Source organism: Cherax quadricarinatus, chromosome 1 (assembly GCF_038502225.1).
Source record: "Cherax quadricarinatus isolate ZL_2023a chromosome 1, ASM3850222v1, whole genome shotgun sequence".
Classification (NCBI taxonomy): Eukaryota; Metazoa; Arthropoda; class Malacostraca; order Decapoda; family Parastacidae; genus Cherax; species Cherax quadricarinatus.
In genome coordinates, this window is record NC_091292.1 from 3,490,449 (window position 1) to 3,501,488 (window position 11,040).

Below are 11,040 nucleotides of genomic sequence, written 5' to 3' on the forward strand. Positions count from 1 at the left end.
CTTAGTAGAGGAAAATTGTGAGAGCATTTCAGTCCAGCCTGGGCCATTATCAGGTCAAATCGGAGTTGTGACTTGACAGTGATCTAGGATGGATCAATAAATCCTCTTCTAAGTACAGGTTACTTGTGAATATTTTGTTGTGATCATACCCCATCTTGCTCTTTATTCTCTGGAAGATTGGAGATCCAATTTAGAATTCTTTCCTTGGCTTATTTTATGTGTTGAAGGTCAAAGTTTTGCAGTGATACTTGCTGAATATTATTGTACTCAGCTACTGATAGTCCTATCTTCACTGCAGAACTCCATGCCATTCTTGGGACTCACATGTTGGTAGTTTGACATGATGAGTTTCTGTTAACTGTTTACTCTGATTCCCAGAATTCACTTTATGGTCTGGCACAGTATGCCACAGTGCATCTTGTGGCTCAGATAATTCATCAGTGGTTGGTCTGTCTACATATCAGGTCCTGTTGGTGCATAGAGCATCCTTCCCTCCCTTGATCCTGTTCATAAGTGTGCTTTGTTATTACAATAACCGAGTTCAGTATTTTCCACTGAATATAATAATCAGTGACATGACATAAGAATTTGGAACATGATACTATACTAAAACTTGTCTTTTTTTTTTTTTTTTTTTTTTAACAAGCAGATCTAAGCTCACAGTTTTGGAGAAGGGTATAGAGAACAGTAAACAACAATTAGAAGCCATTTACAGACAAGTACAGACCTTCCTAGACATGAATCAAGTCATCTCTGCTGGGCCATTCCTGTATGCCACTGTTATTGAGGTAAATTGGTTTTGTTCTTGCTGTATTTTCAAAAACTGTGTTTATCCTACTTGCAGTGTAGAGGAGAGGTACCTGTTAGAACTTTCTGAGGACCTATTTTCACCATGAAATTCATTGGCTCCCCTTCCCCCACTTGCCTTTCCACCTCCTACACTTTCTTACACACACATACTTTCTCTCTCACTCTCTCTCTGTCTCTCTCTCTCTCTGTCACTCTCTCACACTCACTCTCTCACACTCTCTCTCACTCTCTCTCTCTCACTCTCTCTCTCACTCTCTCTCTCTCTCACTCTCTCACTCACTCTCTCACTCACTCTCTCACTCACTCTCTCACTCTCTCTCACTCTCTCTCACTCTCTCTCACTCTCACTCTCTCTCACTCTCTCACACACTCTCTCTCACTCTCTCTCTCACACACTCTCTCACTCTCACTCTCTCTCTCTCACTCTCTCTCTCACTCTCTCACTCTCTCTCACTCTCTCACTCACTCTCTCACTCTCTCTCACTCTCTCTCACTCACACTCTCACTCTCTCACACTCTCTCACACTCTCTCTCACACTCTCTCACTCTCTTACACTCTCTCACACTCACACTCTCTCACACTCTCTCTCTCTCACTCTCACTCTCACACACACACACACACACACACACACACACACACACACACACACACACACACACACATGGTGACAGCAGTAAGACAAGAGAGAGAGGGGTGGGTGGATTGCATTTTCTTGGACTGCAAGAAGGCGTTTGACACAGTTCCACACAAGAGATTGGTGCAAAAACTGGAGGACCAAGCAGGGATAACAGGGAAGGCACTACAATGGATCAGGGAATACTTGACAGGAAGACAGCAGCGAGTCATGGTACGTGGCGAGGTGTCAGAGTGGGCACCTGTGACCAGCGGGGTCCCACAGGGGTCAGTCCTAGGACCAGTGCTGTTTCTGGTATTTGTGAACGACATGACGGAAGGAATAGACTCTGAGGTGTCCCTGTTTGCAGATGACGTGAAGTTGATGAGAAGAATTCACTCGATCGAAGACCAGGCAGAACTACAAAGGGATCTGGACAGGCTGCAGACCTGGTCCAGCAATTGGCTCCTGGAGTTCAATCCCACCAAGTGCAAAGTCATGAAGATTAGGGAAGGGCAAAGAAGACCGCAGACGGAGTACAGTCTAGGGGGCCAGAGACTACAAACCTCACTCAAGGAAAAAGATCTTTTTGGGGTGAGTATAACACCAGGCACATCTCCTGAAGCGCACATCAACCAAATAACTGCTGCAGCATATGGGCGCCTAGCAAACCTCAGAACAGCATTCCGACATCTTAATAAGGAATCATTCAGGACCCTGTACACCGTGTACGTTAGGCCCATATTGGAGTATGCGGCACCAGTTTGGAACCCACACCTAACCAAGCACGTAAAGAAACTAGAGAAAGTGCAAAGGTTTGCAACAAGACTAGTCCCAGAGCTAAGAGGTATGTCCTACGAGGAGAGGTTAAGGGAAATCAACCTGACGACACTGGAGGACAGGAGAGATAGGGGGGACATGATAATGACATACAAAATACTGAGAGGAATTGAAAAGGTGGACAAAGACAGGATGTTCCAGAGATTGGACACAGTAACAAGGGGACACAGTTGGAAGCTGAAGACACAGATGAATCACAGGGATGTTAGGAAGTATTTCTTCAGCCACAGAGTAGTCAGTAAGTGGAATAATTTGGGAAGTGATGTAGTGGAGGCAGGATCCATACATAGCTTTAAGCAGAGGTATGATAAAGCTCACGGCTCAGGGAGAGTGGGGAGAGTGACCTAGTAGTGATCAGTGAAGAGGCGGGGCCAGGAGCTCGGACTCGACCCCCGCAACCTCAACTAGGTGAGTACACACACACACACACACACACACACTCACACTCACACTCACACTCACACTCACACTCACACTCACACTCTCACTCTCACTCTCACTCTCACTCTCTCACTCACACTCACACTCACACTCTCTCACTCACACTCACACTCACACTCTCACTCTCTCACACTCTCTCTCACTCTCTCTCACTCTCTCTCTCACTCTCTCTCTCACTCTCTCTCTCACTCTCTCTCTCACTCTCTCTCTCACTCTCTCTCTCACTCTCTCTCTCACTCTCTCTCTCACTCTCTCTCTCACTCTCTCTCACTCTCTCTCACTCTCTCTCTCACTCTCTCTCTCACTCTCTCTCTCACTCTCTCTCTCTCTCTCTCACTCTCTCTCTCACTCTCTCTCTCACTCTCTCTCTCACTCTCTCTCTCACTCTCTCTCTCTCTCTCTCTCTCTCTCTCTCACTCACTCTCTCACTCTCTCTCTCACTCTCTCACTCTCTCTCTCACTCTCTCTCTCACTCTCTCTCTCACTCTCTCTCACTCTCTCTCACTCTCTCTCTCACTCTCTCACTCTCTCTCTCACTCTCTCTCTCACTCTCTCTCTCTCTCTCTCTCTCTCTCTCTCTCTCTCTCTGAACTCCTCGTAAATTATACTGCATGTGCATAACTGTGTAGTGTTTTAGTGTCATGATCCTAGTCTTAAGTTTGCCTGAAATGCTGTGAAATAAATTATTATTATTGTACAGTAGTACATGTAGAAGTATCCTGTCAAGTATTTTGGGAAATGTCTCCTAGTATGAATTTTTTGTGTGTAAAGATGAGAGCCATGTCATGTCTCTGTATTGTAATTTGAAGTTTCAAAGATTCCAAATATCTCTATGCATTGTTATAAATATGAGTATCATTGTATCAGGAAGAATTGTTTGGAAGTATTAATATTCCTTTATCTTCCAGCTACTGTATGAAATATTGTTATGTCATGTCTGTTTTCTTTTTATTATTAGGGTACCCCAGATGCTAGATTTTTTGCAGCTCCACATTGTCTATCCCTCCTGGCTCGCTTCACTTTGAAGGCACATGTTGCAGTTTCACGAAGTAAAAAATCACGTTCACTACCCCTCATCATCACCACTCCAGATGTTAGATCATCTGAGTCAAACATATGTCTTGTTTGTGGTATCCCTCCAACTTCAGAAGAATCTCCAAGAAAGTGAGTCAAATAGTGATTAAAATTTTGTTTATGAATATTCCTATATAAAGTATTTTACAAACCAGTAGTTCACGAAATGGCTTAGATACTAGTAACTGAATTTCTTTTCATTTATGGAAGTTCAGTATTTGTATACGTATGTCATACAATACCATACTGTTGGTGCTTTGCCATTCCTCTCTAAATTTATTTATGGGACAAATGTAATAGGTAGAGTAGAAAAACTAAATCTGTTAAGTTTTGTGGCATGACTTGAGTGTTTATCGTTGCTTTTATCAGGATTAAAACTTAACTTGTGTTTCACATTATTGATAAACATTATTCGCATTAAGAGTATAAAGACAATTTTTTGACATATTGATAAAATAAAAAATAAAGTTCAGTTACAGTATGACAACAAAATGAGTTATACATCATGTGCAAAAAAAATGCTGTTTCTTTTCCATAGCTTGTCATAAAAGTAATTCTAAAAAAATAAGATTTGTTTTTATAATGATTTTTACAGTTTCTTTGGGAAAGCTTTTGAACAAGCAGCTGACAAGACAGGTTCAAAGGCAGAATTAGAATTCTTTGATACAAATAGTAAGTATAAATATGCTTCGTTTTCATTCATTGTCTTAGCACTGTATTTATGACTTGATAAATTAAAAATTAAGTTTCTCAGCATTACACAAAGGCCATCACCAACAATCCACCTGATAGAAATTGGGTTGGGTCATTAGTGGAATTAGGCCAGAGCTTCCACCAATTTTGGTGCTGAACGACCCCCAAGAGTTTGGTGCTTTGAATAATAATATGGCACAAAATTAGGCATTTACTTGAAACAAGGAACATTGTGTCTTTTTCTCTCAAAATTAAATTCTTAGGTGTACAGCCTTCTGTGTTTGGTCTCAGGTTTTTCAACTGCCTTTTTATATAAGAGGTTGATGGGACAAGAGGAAAATGGCAACAAGAAGTAAGAGGGAGGTGAAAGTGTATAGACTAAAGGAGGAGGAAGTTCGGGTGAGATATAAGCAACTATTAGCAGAAAGGTGGGCTGGTGCAAGTATGAGTAATAGGAGGGTTGAAGAGGGTTGGAATAGTTTTAAAAATGCAGTATTAGAATGTGGGGCAGAAGTTTGTGGTTATAGGAGAGTGGGTGCAGGAGGAAAGAGGAGTGATTGGTAGAATGATTAAGTAAAGGGTGTGATAAAAGAGAAAAAGGTAGCTTATGAAAGGTTTTTACAAAGCAGAAGTGTTATAAGAAGAGTAGAGTATATGGAGAGTAAAAGAAGGGTGAAGAGAGTGGTGAGAGAGTGCAAAAGGTTAGCAGATAGAGTTGGAGAGACACTGTCAAGAATTTTAATGAAATTAAGAAAAAAATTTGGAGTGAGTTAAACAAGTTAAGAAAGCCTAGGGAATGAATGAATTTGTCAGCTAAAAACAGAGTAGGGGAGTTAGTAGATGGGGAGATGGAGGTATTGGGTAGATGGCGAGAATATTTTGAGGAACTTTTAAATATCGACGAACAAAGGGAGGCGGTAATTTCATGCACTGGCCAGGGAAGTATACCATCTTTTAGGAGTGAAGAAGAGCAGGAGGTGAGTGTGGGGGGAGGTGCATGAGGCATTACGTAGAATGAAAGGGGGTAAAGCATCTGGAACTGATGGGATCGGGACAGAAATGTTAAAAGCAGGGGGTGATATAGTGTTGGAGTGGCTGGTATTTTTGTTTAATAAATGTATGAAAGAGGGGAAGGTACCTAGGAATTGGCAGAGAGCATGTATAGTCCCTTTATATAAAGGGAAGGAGGACAAAAGAGATAGTAAAAATTCTAGAGGAATAAGTTTACCGAGTATAACAGGAAAAGTGTATGGTAGGGTTATTATTGAAAGAATTAAGAGTTAAGACAGAATGTAGGATTGCAGATGAGCAAGGAGGTTTTAGAGTGGGTAGGGGATGTGTAGATCAAGTGTTTACATTAAAGCATATATGTGAACAGTATTTAGATAAAAGTAGGGAAGTTTTTATTGCATTTATGGATTTAGAAAAGGCATGTGACAGAGTGGATAGGGGAGCAGTGTGGCAGATATTGCGAGTATATGGAATAGGCAGACAGTTACTAAATGCTGTAAAGAGTTTTTATGAGGATAGTGAGGATCAGGTTAGTGTGTAGAAGAGAGGGAGACTACTTCCTGGTAAAAGTAGGTCTTAGACAGGGATGTGTAATGTCACCATGGTTCTTTAATATATTTATAAATGTGGTTGTAAAAGATGTAAATGCTAGGGTGTTGGGGAAAGGGGTGGGATTAAATTATGGGGAATCAAATACAAAATGGGAATTGACAGTTACTTTTTGCTGATGATACTGTGCTTATGGGAGATTCTAAAGAAAAATGCAAAGGTTAGTGGACGAGTTTGGGAGTGTGTGTATAGGTAGAAAGTTGAAAGTGAACATAGAAAAGAGTAAGGTGACAAGGGTATCAAATGATTTAGATAAAGAAAAATTGGATATCAAATTGAGGAGGAGTATGGAAGAAGTGAATGTTTTCAGATATTTGGGAGTTGACATGTCAGCAGATAGATTTATGAAGGATGAGATTAATCATAGAATTGATGAAGGAAAAAAGGCGAGTGGTGCGTTGAGGTATATGTGGAGACAAAAAATGTTATCTATGGAGGCAAAGAAGGGAATGTATGAAAGTATAGTAGTACCAACACTTGTATATGGGTGTGAAGCTTGGGTTGCAAATGCTGCAGCGAGGAGGCAGTTGGAGGCAGTGGAGATGTCCTGTCTAAGGGCAATGTGTGGTGTAAATATTATGCAGAAAATTCGGAATGTGGAAATTAGGAAAAGGTGTGGAGTTAATAAAAGTATTAGTCAGAGGGCTGAAGAGGGGTTGTTGAGGTGGTTTGGTCATTTAGAGAGAATGGATCAAAGTAGAATGACATTGAGAGCGTATAAATCTGTAGGGGAAGGAAGGCGGGGTAGGGGTCGTCCTCGAAAAGGTTGGGGGGAGGGGGTAAAGGTTTTGTGGGCGAGGGGCTTGGACTCCCATCAAGCGCGTGTGAGCGTGTTAGATAGCAGTGAATGGAGATGAATGGTATTTTGGACCTGACAAGCTGTTGGAGCGTGAGCAGGGTAATATTTAGTGAAGGGATTCAGGGAAACCGGTTATTTTTATATAGCCGGACCTGAGTCCTGGAAATAGGAAGTACAATGCCTGCACTTTAACCCTTTCAGGGTTTCGGACGTACTAGTATGGCTTACGCACCAGGGTTTTTGATGTTCTAGTACGCCTAAATTCTAGCGCCCTCAAATCTAGTGAGCGAAAGCTGGTAGGCCTACATATGAAAGAATGGGTCTGTGTGGTCAGTGTGCGCAGTATTAAAAAAACCCTGCAGCACACACTGCGTAATGAGAAAAAAAAAAAACTTTGACCGTGTTTTTGGATTAAAACAGCGACTTTGCACTGTATTTTCGTATGGTATTTGTTGTTGTATTTAGTTTTCCTGGTCACATTTTATAGAATGGAAGACAGATTACAGAAATTGAGATGATTTTGACTGGTTTTACAATGAAAAGTACCTTGAAATTGAGCTCAAAGTAGCAGATTATTATTATTATTATAATCAAGGGGAAGCGCTAAACCCGGAGGATTATACAGCGCCTGGGGAGGGATGTGGAAGGCATTCAGGCTTAATTCAGGGAACTGGAGCACAGATCCAATTTCCTAAATCAAGAGCCCCTCACCAACATCAAGGAACCTTCCTTGAGGGGTCAAAGTAGCAGAAATGTTCGATTTTTACCAAAGTTCAAAAGTAAATAAATCATGCTACGCGTCCAATACACGTCAACTGGTGAGTTTAATATTCTTTCACAAGTGCGCTGATATTATTTATACCATTTCTACACTAATGCAGTAGTCTGTATAACAGTAAATCTTCTATTTTTTGTGAGAATAAAAATTCAAAGTGAAAAGCAAAAGAATGTAAGAGGGGCCTTGAGACGTGACTAATGAACAGAGATGTTATTTTAGTGCCAGGAATGTCTTTCTTGTTTATTCTGGACCCTATTTGGAAATTTGCATCTTTTGAAATTTCTGTGAAATTGGCAAAGTTGCTAAATTCTGACCACTTTATTGGATAGTTGAAATCGGTAAATGGGTGGTTTCTTGTACTCATTCGATAGAAAAAATGGAGTTCTAGCGAAATAGTTATGATTTTTGTCGACTAGTATGTACACTGGAATTGGCCGAAAATAGGGCTGAAAGTGGGCAAAATCGCCGATGCATAAACATTGAGACCGCTAACGTTGCGAGAGCATAATTCCATAAGTTTTCCATCAAATGTCATACTTTTGGTGTCATTATGATTGGGAAAAGATTTTCTATCTTTTCATAAGAATTTTTTTTTTTTAAATTTGGTGACCCTGAGAACAAGTCTTGGAGAGGGCCTGGCGACCCTGAAAGGGTTAAAGGAGGGGTTTGGGATATTGGCAGTTTGGAGGGATAAGTGGTGTATCTTTATACGTATATGCTTTTAAACTTGTATTTCTGAACACCTCTGCAAAAACAGTGATTATGTGTGAGTGAGGTGAAAGTGTTGAATGATGATGAAAGTATTTTCTTTTTGGGTCACCCTGCCTCGGTGGGAGATGGCCGACTTGTTAAAAAAAAAAATAGAGCACCCAAGATATTTGCAAACAGTTTTCAGCCCTGAAACTTAGAAGGGTTTCACATAATTGAGAAAATTGTTTTCAGTCAGTCCTTCAACACCCTTCTTAGATTCCCACCTTTTATATAGTTTTATCTTACTTTTTTGACCTTGTATTGGTCTATATAGACTGAATTACTTATTTACTTCTATTCCTCCTCCCATCCTCTTGCCACTGCCTTTGACCCTTTACTGAATGATCCTACATATTTAGAACAGTTCATGAATTTTATTTTCATGTTTTTGATTTGGCTTCCCATAAATTTCATCCTAGTCAGGCAGAATGGCAGACAGGTATGTACTGTATTGCCTAATTAAGCTGGGAGACTGCTGCAGCAACTGTGTTTTTATTTTTTATTTACAATATTCCTCTTTAATTGAAAGTTTGTATTGGATTTAAATGCTTTTACAAGACTTGTAGCAAAAAGTAATTTTTTTTTTTTAACAAGTCGGCCGTCTCCCACCGAGGCAGGGTGACCCAAAAAAGAAAGAAAATCCCCAAAAAGAAAATACTTTCATCATTCAACACTTTCACCACACTCACACATTATCACTGCTTTTGCAGAGGTGCTCAGAATACAACAGTTTAGAAGCATATACGTATAAAGATACACAACATATCCCTCCAAACTGCCAATATCCCAAACCCCTCCTTTAAAGTGCAGGCATTGTACTTCCCATTTCCAGGACTCAAGTCCGACTATATGAAAATAACCGGTTTCCCTGAATCCCTTCACTAAATATTAAAAAGTAATTATATTATCATCAAATTAAGTGCTATACCCAAGACAGTCTACAGCAAACTGTAGAAGTCTTTGAATTGGCCAAAAATAGTTCTTTCATTAAGTTGTCAAAATTGAGTTTACACAGTTGGGTGTACAATGCATATAATGAAAAAAGACACTTTGTTATTTCCTGCAATTTTTTTTTGTTTTGGTGTTCACTCTTTTAGATAGTCATTGATATTGTTGACCTCTACAACAGACTAATGCTTTACAAATTTCAATCAATTCCATAGTTGTTAATAGTTTGTTTCCACAGTTATCCGGCTGAGTGTGGATGACCGCAGCAAGTTCTTCGATGCCCTTATATCGCTGCTCAGCTAGATGTCACGATCTACTACTATTATACCACCAGTATTCCTATATAAGAATAATTTTTATGACTAAAGATTTATTTGATGTGATGGTGATGTAAATGGGTACTAATAAAATTAGTGTATATATATGATTTAAGTGGATGAATTATGGCAAAATTATTTATTTGTACAATCCATTTGTAAACGTTGTCATAGAAATGTTGAGAGGATCACCTGAAGAATATACACCAGGAAAAACTCGCATATCACCAACCAAACTTAAATACAGCAAATTTATTTTGTATATAAAAATTAGCAAGGTAAAATTTGTATAAAAGAATTTTTCCCCGTGAGTTAAGTATTCAAGTGATCCTGATGAGGCTACTATGATGTTGTACTGTACATGTATATTGACTATAAAAAAATAAGAGTACTAAGAATTTGTTAATAAAAACTAAATATTATTCCACTATACATAATAAAAATAAAATGCCAAGTATTTTTCTTCTTCTTTCTTTCAACACACCGGCCATATCCCACTGAGGTGGGGTGGCTCAAAAGGAATAACGAAAGTTTCTCCGTTTTAAATTTAATATATACAGGAGAAGGAGTTACTAGCCCCTTGCTCCCGGCATTTTAGTTGCCTCTTATGACACACACAGCTTACGGAGGAAGAATTCTGTTCCACTTCCCCATGGAGGTAAGAGGAAATAAACAGGAACAAGAACTAGTAAGAAAAATAAAAGAAAACCCAGAGGGGTGTGTATATACATATGTACAGTGGACCCCCGCATACCGTTGGCATCACATAACGATTAATCCGCATACCGCTTGCTTAAATCGCAAAAATTTTGCCTCGCATACCGCTCAAAAACCCGCTCACCGCTGTTCGTCCGAGACGCGTCCAATGTGCGCCCTCAGCCAGCCTCTCATGTGCCGCCCGTGCCATTGTTTACCAGCCAGCCTCCGTGGTAACATCCAAGCATACAATCGTAACATTTCGTATTATTACAGTGTTTTTGGTGATTTTATCTGGAAAATAAGTGACCATGGGCCCCAAGAAAGCTTCTAGTGCCAACCCTACAGCAATAAGGGTGAGAATTACAATAGAGATGAAGAAAAAGATCATTGATCAGTATGAAAGTGGAGTGCATGTCTCCGAGCTGGCCAGGTTGTATAATAAACCCCAATCAACCATCGCTACTATTGGTGGTACAGCTGCTGCTGCTGCTGCACTGTCAGCTGCTGCTGCTGCTGTAGCATCGTCTGCTGCTGCTGTAGCATCGTCTGCTGCTGCTGTAGCACCGTCAGCTGCTGCTGCTGCTGTAGCATCGTCTGCTGCTGCTGTAGCACTGTTGTTGGTGTGGCTTATTGAGAATATACCAAGAAATAATTAAC

The 11,040-nt window shown here is 40.2% G+C and overlaps 1 protein-coding gene across 2 annotated transcripts in view; it reads left to right on the plus strand.

The window, feature by feature from the left end:
- The window catches only part of Cdc45 (cell division cycle protein 45), a 115,207-nt gene extending 105,064 nt beyond the window's left edge, over positions 1 to 10,143 (plus strand). For both annotated transcript variants that reach the window (XM_070084804.1, XM_070084867.1), the window contains exons 10-13: positions 650 to 788; positions 3,664 to 3,869; positions 4,375 to 4,451; positions 9,606 to 10,143. In XM_070084804.1, the coding sequence (XP_069940905.1) occupies positions 650 to 788; positions 3,664 to 3,869; positions 4,375 to 4,451; positions 9,606 to 9,670 (487 nt within the window). In that variant the 3' untranslated portion in view covers positions 9,671 to 10,143. The remainder of the gene's footprint in view (positions 1 to 649; positions 789 to 3,663; positions 3,870 to 4,374; positions 4,452 to 9,605) is intronic.
- Positions 10,144 to 11,040: the final 897 nt, after the last annotated feature.